At 38.1% G+C, this 12,968-nt stretch overlaps 1 protein-coding gene across 1 annotated transcript in view; it reads right to left on the bottom strand.

Annotated features, from left to right (window-relative positions):
- LRP2 (LDL receptor related protein 2) overlaps positions 1-12,968 on the bottom strand; it is a 195,612-nt gene that overhangs the window by 13,891 nt on the left and 168,753 nt on the right. Inside the window, exons 63-69 of the mRNA XM_039248803.1 lie at positions 12,382-12,510; positions 8,606-8,737; positions 7,163-7,294; positions 5,316-5,459; positions 3,902-4,067; positions 2,116-2,244; positions 641-861 (exon numbers count right to left, since the gene is read on the bottom strand). Of these exons, the coding sequence (XP_039104734.1) occupies positions 641-861; positions 2,116-2,244; positions 3,902-4,067; positions 5,316-5,459; positions 7,163-7,294; positions 8,606-8,737; positions 12,382-12,510 (1,053 nt within the window). The remainder of the gene's footprint in view (positions 1-640; positions 862-2,115; positions 2,245-3,901; positions 4,068-5,315; positions 5,460-7,162; positions 7,295-8,605; positions 8,738-12,381; positions 12,511-12,968) is intronic.

Raw genomic sequence — 12,968 nt, forward strand, 5'->3', positions numbered from 1 at the left:
GTGTGCTACTTTGGGAGATCAAGATGACATACATTAAACTAGATTAATGTCTACTGGCTCATGCCAATTATGGAGAACTGATACTGCTAATTTGACTTTATCTTTGGACAATAATTTGGATGGAAGAGACCTTATTGTTTTTTCTTTGAACATAAGATACCACTTATCAGTAAAAGCTGATAGGTACTGGATTATTACAGTTCTGCAGAAATCTAATTATAAAATAATATGTTCTCTCCTTCTAGATGTTTCCAGTTGTACATAATAAACAATTGAGCATAATAAAAACAAATAGGTCTAGAAATGGTCTAGATGTGGATTTCCAAATAGGTCTAGACATGGATTTCCATTGGTACACATGACTGTCACCCCTATCAGGGCAACCAAATAAGAAATTTGGTTATTTCAATATCTGTTGCTAAGAGTGCCTTTTAAAAATTATGTTAAAAGGGGAAAAAGCCTTAAATTACTGCTAATGGATTAATTTGCATTTAAATCAGCAGCTGGAAGTTGAGGGGAGTGGTAGCTAAGAAAATATATCAACTGTTTCCTAAGATCAGATTCCTTCTAGAGAAAATGTGCAGAGATGGGAAATAATTTCTTAATTATTTAACATGTTAAATTCTAACTCATTTCTAACCTGCGTTTGCAACGATTCTCCTATCAGTCCCATCATGTTTTATACTTTCAATATTGTTCTCCTTGAAGTCACTCCAGTAGATCCGGTCACTGTTCAAATAATCAATAGTAAGGCCTGTTGGCCAACCAAGATCCTCTTGAACTAGGATGTTCCGATGCTGCCCATCCATCCAGGCAGACTCGATTTTAGGTTCTCTGCCCCAGTCAGTCCAGTACATAAGCCTGTAACAGAAGGTTTCCTCTAGTGAGGCTTCCACACTGGAGCAGAGCATGAACTTCCAACAGGGAAATCAACTGTTTTTCATTGAGGTCTGAGTGCTAAGTGATGCCTTTTTTATACTTTACTTTAGAAGAAAGGGAGACGAAAGGAGGAGCCAGTGGATCTGTGGTCCTTCCTGAAAACTTCCTCAACAGAAACTGCCCAGCCCTGTCCAAGTATATATATTCAGACACTTTAAAATGCAGAGTTACAAAAAAAAATTTTTTTAAATGTATAATTACAAAAGCTGTTCATTCTTCACAAAATATTTCTTGAATGCCTATGTGTGAGCAGCACTGTCCTGTGTTTGAGTATCAGAGAACAAAATAAGGATTCCTATTTTAAAATGGAGACCAAGGATTGCACCACCTCAAATACCTGGAAAGGACCAGGCAGGCAAGAAAAATGAGTGGAGCACAGCTGTCATGAACATCAAGTGATGGTGAGAGCAAAGCCCTGTCTACAAGTTCCAGGCAATGCTGCATCAAGAAAGGCACACCTACCTGGTATTATCAGTTGTTCTGATTTTTTAAGCCAAACATACAGCTTAAAATGTGTGTGTTAGCAACTAAATTTTAAAAATCTTAAAGCTCTATTTAGTTCAACTCAAATATGTCTGTGGGCCAAATTTAGCCTACCAGCCACCACTTTGCAGCCTCTAGTCTAAACCAATCACCAGGTATAAACCAATCCTTAAATCCTATGGAGAAATGTGTGGATTTTTGGCAAACTGGCCTATGGAAAAATATGGCCAGAGGCCTTCCCCTTATACAGTATCAGTCTGAAGTTTGGATGGTCCTAAATGACCTTTATGGCATATTATAATTCTTTGAATTAGTCATAGATGTCAGTGCAAAAAGTCCAAGGCCAATTTCAGTACAGTTAGGAAAAAATAATTAAAGATATAATTTCTTGAAAATCCAGTGGCCAATATCTGGAACATGAAAGACTTCTTCAAGTACTGGGGTGCCTGGGTGGTTCAGCTGGTTAAGTGTCCAATTCTTGATTTCAGATCAGGTCGTGATCTCACAGTTTCATGACTTTGAGCCCTGCATCGGACTCTGTGCTGAGAGTGTGGAAGCTGCTTGGTATTCTTCCCCACCCCCCACCCTCGCCCCCGGTCCTCTGTCCCTCTCCCACTGGGGCACTCTCTGTCTCTCTCATAATAAAATAAATAAGTTAAATTAAAAAAAAAAAAGACTCCTTCAAGTACTTACCCTAGTTTAGGATTCACAACCACTGCAGCTGGTTGATCCAGCTGTGTGGAAATCAGCCACTTTGTGTATCTCCCATCAAGTTTAGCCACCTGGATCCGTTTACTCCTGGCATCTGACCAGTAAATATGCCTGAATTTAAAGGGACAAAGTTAAAAATCCAAAAAATCTAGACTGGTCATTTCTAGGAAGAGGTTCAAAGATGAAAGCATTCAGTTTGGAAGTTGAGGCCAACAAGACAACTACTTAGATACTTGTGATTAGAGCAGAGCCTCCCTCCCCCAGGAATGCCCCAATCCCTTCCACCAAGGGAAGGTCTTTGGAAAGTTACAAATGGAAGAGTAAGGGACAGAGGGGACTCCTGCATGATCAGCCAGGATCAGTGATGATGGTAGACCTCACATCTGGCATTACTATGAGGCACGTACTTTCCAGGTGGAAGTCACCAGGCACTGTTTAGCTAACTCTTTAATTGCAACTGTCCTCTGAGTTTGTTTTGATTCAACCTAGAGCCCCACTGGAATTAATAGGAATCTGGCATCAGCTCCAAGGATGAGTGGAAATAGCCTTTCCAAAATAATGAACTCAGTAAGGCCACCCTGCCCTTATTCTACTATTAGGGCTGCAGGTCTCAGTCTCTTACAAGCAGGAAGACTTCCATCAGCTTCCTCACTCACTCATTCATTAAGACTGAGAAAGAACCAAAACTTCAAACATGAAGACAGATTTGATACTGCCTGATTGGTTTTCAGAAGGAAGTGCTACAGCCTAGAGTTTCAAGTTACTGACTCTCTGAGGCCTTGTTTCCTGACAGAAAACGCTGAAATGAGTGTCCTGATAGCCTGTGGGTACAGCAGGGACCTAATTAACTTCTTCAGAGATGTTCAAGTCTTCCAGGAGCGTTAGACAGGTTTGCTAAAAGGTGAAAATTAATTTATGCTGTAAATGACTCTCTATTCTCCCAGAGGTTGGCACTAAGTCCCTGAGCCTCTCAAACATTTTTTTCATTATTCATTCATTTTCAAGGACACAAGAGATTCTATGAATGTTTGAGCTCTGATTCCAAGATAATCAGTCACTTTCCCATAAGTGCCATTCCAATGCAAGGCTCCTCCTTGAAGAAGGAACTCATGAACTTTTCTACATCAGTTTCCATGTCATGCATCTACCTAATGATAAACCTACTTAAGGTTCTTATTTAGAGATCACACAAAATGTCTGGCTCTGGTCCCTGGGGTTCTAGAAGATCTAAAAGCCAGAACAAGGCTGACACTGCTATTAACTCAACCCAAAGGTTAAACAGGAAAGTCAAATTTCCAATCTGTTCAGACAATATAGCCTGCTGGAAACACAAGACGTGGGTTGTTCCTCCTCAAAATAATTACCAGGGAAAAACGTTTCATCTCAACTGCCTTGCTGGTGGAATTGTGAGACTATTCCATTACTTCACAAAATTCATAGTGCTTCCATACTAGAATTAATTCTGGAATCCAAAACTGTTGGCAAGAATGTTCTCCTAGACATAATACAAAATCTAGACCTCGGTGTTTCGCCAAACTTTTTCATGACACGTATAGAATATAGGAAATGATAATGACACCTTGATATATGACACCTTGGGGTGAGCAGAGGTGGTTGCTGAGGCTAGAGCAAGCCCAGGCATCACTCGGCTGCACCTGCGCTGAGTGCACCCACATCTGGGTCAGCTTAACTCACATGGCATGGCAAGCAGTAGGGAGACCTGGCCAGGAAAATAGAATTGACAAGAGGGGAATGTGGCTAAATTCACCTTCCAACCCAGTCCACTGCTAATCCATCTGGCTGCATTATGTATTTCAGGTTCAGGTTAACCTTTGACACAAGATTATTAGTACCGGATTCAAAGTTGGGGATGTAGGCACGTTTAATAGCACCAAATTCGGAACCATGTCCTAGCACAGTGTAATATATGACACCTGCAAAGCAAGAAACACAATTGAGTTTCATGTTAAGAACACCACGGAAGGGAGGAACTGGGGTCTAATCAGGTGAACTATTGTTCCTTCACTGACATCTCTACTTCCTTATTGTTCCTATCAGACTAGTACTTCAATTACACATATCTCAAACCTCAACACATTATACTTGAGCTACTAGCTACAAATATTCAACTGGCAGCTTATTGATACTGACGTAGCTGTCTCTATTTCAAGGTAACTAGTGGACAGCAAGCACTTAAAAAGCAAAGGAAGACTATGGCTTTTAAGGCATATACTTTCCTAGGTATTTGCCATTCTTGAAAAGTTGATTGTATTGTGTAAGTGTGAAGACACAACCATAAGGAATCTTGCATTGTTATTGATAGTTTGCCAAGCATTTTCACGTGTTATCTCATTTGATCTTCAAAAGAACTCTCAGAGGTAGTCAGGCAGACAATACTCTTCTTATTTTACAGATAAGAAATGGAGAACCAGAGAATTGTTACAATTATTTAAGGTCATAAAGCTTAATAGATGAGGGAAACAGGCATAGAAGATGAGTTTTCTGGTTCCTGCCCCATTACCGTCTCCCACACCGCTCACAAAGCCAACAGAGACTCAACAATAAACATTTTTCATATTTTCTCATATTTTCACTCATTGAACTAAATTCCTAAAGCAACCATCATACACACTGTACTAGATGTTGGATCAGATGCTAGGCATGTGGAGTTGAATTAGATTTAATTCTGTCTCCAAAGAGCGCATGGTTGAGGTACAGGGAGCAAATTACATGGATAGCTATAACTCAACATAACATGTGCTTTAGTAAAAGCATACATAAGACACTAAGGCTCATGCGTGAGCACTTATGGAACTGTGCCCAGGAAGGATGATAGAAAATGTCAAATGAGGTGACATTTGAACTGAGTAGAAATTTGAGTTTGAGTATAAATTTTGAAGGGTACAGTGATAGGGAAAAACAATCCCTGCCTGAACAAAGACAAAGAGATATGAGGTGGTCCTGAAAGGATAATCCCCAGAGATGGAAGAAGGTTTGGCTAAAAGTTGACAAAGTTTGGCTGGGACCCATGGTCATGCTAAGGTGTTCAGAACACGCTGGATAGGAGGAGCTCCCTCTTCCATTCATGCAACAAAATTCACTCTTGAAAAATAGATCCCCCCAAAGTTTAACACCTTATAATTCAATTAACATCAGTGGCAGATGCCAAAGTTCATACTTACTGAGACCTATGCCCTCGGGATCCCAATCATAATCAATAGCCTGAATACGTTCCTCGCCTTCAAGATAATCTGAGAACTTCTCAGATGAGAGATTATATTTTCGAATTCGCACATTTTCAGGCAGTAGCAACAAAGGAGGATTACCTGTAAATAAGACAAGGGCTGCTTTACCTATTTGAATTCTATCTGAACTCTTTTTAATATAAAGTAGATATAAAATAGCAGGTATCTTCCCACCTTTAAAAAAGTAAGCTTTTATAGAAATTTGACTCTCTGTGCTCATAGTAGAACTAACTATCCAACTGGCCTGCCAGACCTGTGACAGTAGACACTCTTATCTCCATTTTCAGGTGGAAAACTAATATTTCCTTTAGGGATGCTATCAGTTCTTTATTCCTATCCTCTGTGGGTGATGATTTGGAACAGGGCCAAGACTGAGACCACCCTAGACAAGGTCCTCTTTTCCATTGATTTTTTTCTTTATTCACTGATAATAAAATACACAAGACTGTAGACAATCTCACAGAAGAAATACATTATGTATAGCATTACTAAAAGTTTACCAGGAAGTCCTCATTCCTTATCCTTTACTGACAGAATTTATGATTGTTTTAGCAGGTAATCAGCTCCAGGACTCAATTTATCTTCCAGCTAATGACAAAAACAGCTTGTTCTTGTTCTTACCCAAAGCAGCTACTTCAATGGTGACTCATCTCGAGGTGCATTATCTAGAATTTTAAAATTTAGTTTGCTTGCAATAATGTCAATCGAATCTCATTTAAGTCACTTTTGAAAGTTTACTTTATATATTTCCTGTGTCCTGACATTGTGTTTTATATGATGAGAATTTATTTCAGTCATCTCCCTAGTTAAACAACTTGAACATTTTTTTTAATTTACTGCCTAATTGCCAGACCGTTTGCTCAAATGACTTTATTCTAGTTTTCATTCAATGTCATAAATGTTTGGGGGGTAAAATATTTAAGTATGCTAATCAAATGTATATTTTAAAAGCCCAATTTGTAAGAAGAAATTGAACAGCCATTTTAACCTTAATTTGCAAAATAAAATGTGATTTCTGTTCTTTAAACTCCAGTACAAACTTCAAATTCAAATCTGTAAGACTCATAAAGACCTATACCCTTTGACGGGGACATGCTGATTTAGGTCATTCCTCTAGAAATTTGGACTATATATATTATACTTCTGCCACACAGTCTTTCTCTTTTGTCATTTCTAACACTTATTACTGCCTTCTATCAGGCCTGACTCTCAGATACTGGCAATAACCTAAAATGTAGAACAAACAGTTGAAGTTATAAATGAGCCAGACTTTTTCTGTCTATGATCAGCAGCCCATGAACAGTAAAAAAAGATTTATCAACAGAATGTCCTTCATTTCCCCCAACTGAATGTGGCTACTTTTTGTCAACCATCTTGAATTACAGGGTTGTCAAACCTTGGTCTTGGAATGCAAGCTGGGGGGCTTCACTAATTTCCTCCCACTGACCACCTTCCTATAGACAAGCTTTTGTTGTGTGAATATTCTGTAAAGTTGGACATTCTGGACATCTTGTCCGCATTTTGAAGTTTTTATCAAGGTGGACAGGAGACTAATCCCAGAATAATAAATCATACCTGACTCTCATTTTAATTCCTAAGTATTTGTTTTGGGATTGCAGTTATTGTTTTAATTTGGCAGGAAAGGTGAGAGGAGAGTAAATGAGTGTTGGAAGAGAAGTAGCTGGTGAATTAAAAATAAGACTGAAAGCCTGAAGCTTATTTTCTGGTATATTGTACTCATCGGCGTTTATTCGATTGATTAATCCCAGCAGAACCCAGCATACCATTAGCTGCGCATCGTTTTCCATACTGGTCACTCACAGACTGGAAGCCTTCAGCACAGGAACACTCGTAACTTCCTTTGGTATTTTGGCATTTCTGGGGACAAACCCCAAATTGCTCACATTCGTTGATGTCTGTAGATACAATAAAAGCAAACATGCACCATCTGTGCCCAGCCATTCTTTAGAGGCCCTGCTTCTGTTTACATCCATGCTCATAAGCAATGAGGACTGAGAAAGCTGCAGATGAAAATAGGCGATGGCACCATCATTTATGGAACACTTGCTAAGCGTCAGATGTGGTTTCATCCACCTCTCCTGTTTTTTCCTCATGTAATACTCCAGAATGACTCTGCAATATGGATCATTCCTAAACCCAAAGTCCCATAGCTAGGAAGCAATGAACACAAGGTTCAACTGCAACAGTGCAGCTCTCCAATAGCGGAACAAAATTTGCACTTTTGGAAAGCCGTTGTGTATTGGTGTGGTTTGGGTCCTGTTCCCTTACCCTACCTAGCTTCAGGAAAGAGACTCATTCATTTGATTTTTTTAATTGAGTTCTCAAGCTTCAGCTTCCAAAAGAACTGTCCCAATCATCTGAATATGATACATCGTGAGTTAGAAACAGGAAATTCAAGTAAGGAAAGACACTTAAAATCATACTCAATCCTTATCATCTTGATAAGCTACCTTCTAACTCCATACCTCAGAACTCACTTATGCCTGGCATAAGTAGATATGTAACAAACATATGTTGTGGACTTTGATGAAGAAAATAAAATTTGTGTTTAAAGAAAATTGATCTCCCACACTGATACAATAAGCAGTCATTCATCATTACTGAAGCCATTGTAAATCTTATCAGTTCAGCAGACATTGCTAAGGATGAGCTATCTGCCTGGCCATCTGTGAGGGATTGGCAAGATAGTGTGGAAAAAAAGTAATCAGCATCCCTGAGTGTTATTTTTTTCATGACCCAAGAAATTAATGAGCAAAATCTTAACATCTATCATCATTGGTTATATACATCATAAATACACAGTTTATATCCTCAGAACTGATCATCACCCTCTAAGAGTAAAATTATTGGTGTATTTAAATATCTTAATGAGCTAGAACCAAGAGTTTGGCCCCTTTTTCGTAATTTTTTTTAAACATTTATTTATTTTTGAGAGACAGAGAGAGACAGATCATGAGGGGCAGAGACAGAGGGACACACAGAATCGGAAGCAGGCTCCAGGCTCTGAGCTGTCAGCACAGAGCCTGACACAGGGCTTGAACCCACGAAAACTGTGAGATCATGACCTGAGCCGAAGTCGGACACTCAACCAACTGAGCCACCCAGGCGCCCCAAGTTTGGCCCTATTAAGGGAATTAAACAGGGGTTTAAAAAAAGGGAATGAGTGGAGAACCTAAGAAGTAGGAATTGGAGGAAATATACTCTACCATCACAGGAGTTTCTGTCCAAAATACTGGCTTTGAATCCAGGTCTACAGGAGCAGATAAAGCCTCCTTCACTTAACTGGGTACAATTATGTTCACATAGATTCTCTGCACATGATCTTTCTTTTCCTGTATCTGGAAAAACAATCTTAGTGTTACAAATGAAAGTTATAAACACTTATCTATAGCCTATTATAGGACATCTCAAATGGCCCCTTTCCCTAAGTCTTTGTAGAGGATTGAGGGCCCCTCTACTCAAATATTTGGTAACACCCTGACTGCCATTTATACAACTGTATATAATGTTAGATTCTTAAGGTAATTTTCCCATTTTGCTCAGCACTGCCAGGCTTACCCAAAGGGCATCCAATTCCAGAGTCCAGAACTATGAAGTCAGGGGCTCTTTACAACTGTAACCATCTGTTCTGCTAATATATATATATATTAGATATGTAATATCTGATATATATTAGGATTAAGACATATGTAATATATATCCTATTATATGTATATTAAAGGACACTAATATAGTTTAGAGCAATAAAACAAATAGGAGGAAATTATAAAGTTATAAGAAGACCAACTGAGATATGTATACACATATATATCAAGTGTGGGCCAGAGTGCAGTAATATGCATGTAGTTATAAGTCATACAACTACTATCAGAACCATAAAGTGGCCTGCATGGAAAGGAATTTTGCAACAACCTGTATGAACCCAGGACTTTAAAAATATTCATACCTTATCATCCAATTATTCCATGTTAATACATTTTCTTTCAAAAAGAAATAAAAATGTGTGCTATGATTTGAGGATTAAAAATTATTGATAATACAATTTTGAAAACAACTTGAACAACTATGGTATACTGTATGCACCCAATGATGCACTATCTTATGTAATGCTAAAACAGAAAAACTCTGGGACTTACACTATGGCATGTTATCAACTGAAGAGTCATTCTTGTTTCAGAGATGTTAAAATGTGAAAATAAACATGCATCTTAGAATCAATGAGTCATGATTATCTATGAGTCATGATGGATTGTTAGGCAATCATTCAAATTCATGATTTCAAATGATACTCTGACATGGGAAAGTATAACAAAAATGGAGGGAAATATTGTAACACTAAAAAGACTATATATCTTTAATTTTTTAATATTAATAATTTTTGCACATACATGTGCAAAAAGACAACAGAAGTACATCAAACTTTAAGATTATTCTCTTTCAGTTATAGGATTCATGTGATATTTACTTTTGATTGTTAATTTATTTCCTGGATTTTATAGCTATCATAATACAAAAAAAAAATTCAACAATAGTTCAAATTTATAGGGGTCATGTGAATGACCCTTGTTATCCCTACTGTTCTGGGGTCCAGATACTCCAGGGAAGATTTTTAATAGCTCATACTCCATCCTCACACTTCATTGTTCCTCATTGCCCTGAATTCTCGTCTCTGCCAATATTTGTCAAAGCCACTTGGCTTTCATTTTTCTATTATTGTAACTTTGTGTCTTTTGTCCTGAGTCTCCAACTACCCTCAAACCCAGGTCTTACAGGGAAGCTGACAAAGATGAACATACCTAGTGAGTGACAATGAGAGACAAGGGGTGGGAAGGGCGGTGGAGATCTCCACAAAGGATTCAATCTTTATCTGCCTTTCAAATGAAATATCTCTTGGTCACAGGCTTCTGAATGGTTTAGCCAAAGAGATTGTGGTATCTCCTGGCTCAATCCTTTTAAAGCAAAATAGATGTGTATCTATCTGCCTTCTCCAGTAGATAATGAGAGTCCCTTAGGGTAAAATAACTATAAGCATATGAGTGAGATTTGAAAAACATCAAGTTCAAAAAAGAAAAATAATCACAAAACAAAGCACCATAGTACTCAATAGAATGCTGTCATTGAAGTTCATACCTTAAAGCTAAGCAGAGAAATAGCAAGTCAATCTACCTTTATAATTACATAAATATTTGCAACCTGGGGCTAATTATTTTCTTTATACGTCGATGATGCTAGAAAAACACTAACATCTTTCTTTCTTGATTGTAAAATATTTTTCAAAAAGCAAACATGTGCCCTGAACACCTCAAGGATCCTGTTTAAAATGAAAAGGATTGCTTCTCGGCCTTTTGGCCAAGATCAAGTATAAAATTAAAAAGAGAAGGAGGAAGAAGAGGAGAAAGGGAAAAGAAAAAACAGGCAAGTAGATTAGTAGCACCCAAGAACTGGTTATTTTAAATAAGAATTCTATGTCTTAAATTATTGACCACAGCAGTAAGACTGAATTCGTTATCACATATCCACTTAATACCAAATAAATAAATAAATAAATAAATAAATAAATAAATAAATAAAAATGTTGCTTCCAAACCTAAATTAATGCTTATGCTACTTACTTCTTTTAAATAAACCCTGCCTTTAATCTAATGTCTTTTCAATTAAAAGTACTGTGGTCTATTGTATGCCTTCTACATGGCAATTAAAGGAGGAACTAATGTTTGACCCATGCCCAACTTGGAAATACTCCAAACTCCTGGAACAGTTCACATCAGTTGTAGCATCAAGTCTAGACTCAAATCTAATTTTGCAAATCCTGTAATGTTCATGCTTTTTAAAATATTTCAAGTCACATTGTTATGTCAAAAACTCCAAGTCCCGCTAGGAAAGTGTGTGAAATAAAACACTCCTTTTACCCTCCTTTGTAACTCACACAGGAGAAAATTTACCAGGATATCCTTGGGATGCCTCAGGAAAGAGCATTTAAAGCCCAAGAAGTTGAAAGCTTGTGGAGCTAACTAAGATTACTAAATTATGAGCCCCTACAGTTTGAAGAACTTTTTTTCCTATGAAGAAACTGAGGCCTGGAGAGGTCCGTTGATGATCAAAGGGGCACAGTTAGTGGCAGAGCAAACTAGAGGCCTTGTCAGGACTCACAGGACTATTCGAATCCTGCCTCTGCCACTCTGTGTGACCTCAAGCAACTTCCTAAAGCTCTCTGAGATTTATTATAGATAGACATAATAATAGCAACACAATGGGCATTGCTTGAGTGCCAAATTAGATAATGTATGTGCATGGATTTCATAAGAGCTCTAAAGGACTAAAACATGTCATTCCAACATTTCCATCACAATATTGAACTAGAACCACCCGTTGGTTGTGTTCATCATTCTTTTCCTACACAAAGTCCTCTCTCCTCTTTAACAATAATAATAAGTGTTCCTTCCAAGGCCCCCTGTGACATCCCCATCTTTATCAACTTCTCTTAGCTTTACCCCTAAGCGACAAAGAATTCTGCATTTGGCTTATGGTCAAAAACTATGCAGACTCATAAACAAAAAACATAGCTTGAAGGTGATGAGAGGCACCTTGTTAACTGGAAGGAGGATGTGCTCTGCAGTTAGGTAGGTCAGAGTTGAAATTCCTGCTCAGTCTCTTAATGGCAAAAAGACATGGCCAGTTTTTTTTTTTAAACCTGTAAGCCAGTTTCCTCATTAAAAACAAAAAAAAAAAATTGAGGGAGAGACTAATACCTAGGTCATTGGATTATTATAAGGATGAAAGAAGATAATCCATGTAGTGTTTAGCACAATGTCTGGTACAGAGTAAATGTTCCATAACTGGTAGTGATGAGCTTGACTGCAGTTCAGAGCACAAAGTAAATTCAAAAGAACTATGTGGTTATCATCTACTTTATGTTACTGCAAGCTTTTATTAGGTAAACCTGAGTTACTCCAATGAACTACAGAAATAAATATTTACTTACTGCAACCTGTTTCATCAAAATGGTTACCACAGTCATCGACATCATCGCATACAAGATGCTGTGAAATGCAGTGTCCATTGCTGCACTTAAATTCATCTTCTTTACAAGGTCTAGAGGTCGAAGCTACACCTGCAATTTAAGAACAAAAGTTCAAGTTGAAGTCGAAACATCCTCTTCTGTGGAACAAGATGCTTTCCTCTGTGGCAAAGAGAGTTACTGCTCACAAATAAGCCTGTGATTCTCTACATTTCCCAGTCTCCCGTGCAGCTATGTTGGGACCACATGATTTGTTCTGGCCAATGGGCTACGAGTAGGAAGTGATTTAGGTCCCTGCTAGACTGAAACAAATAAAGCCCATGTGCCTCTTTGCTTTGACAACCTGGGAAGCCATGTGTTTCAGGTGGCCTAGCTACAAGATGGAGGAGGGCTGGCCAATCTATACCAGCCTTTACCTGGGTGAGAACTAAGTCTTCATTAGGTCTCACTGCTGAGAGTTTGAAATTTGTTGGGTGCAGTAGCTAGTATCAATTACCCTATATATACCCTATGTATATAGTACATATATATATATATATAGTACTTCCATA

Source organism: Hyaena hyaena, unplaced genomic scaffold, assembly GCF_003009895.1.
Source record: "Hyaena hyaena isolate Hyena2069 unplaced genomic scaffold, ASM300989v1 scaffold_317, whole genome shotgun sequence".
NCBI lineage: Eukaryota > Metazoa > Chordata > Mammalia > Carnivora > Hyaenidae > Hyaena > Hyaena hyaena.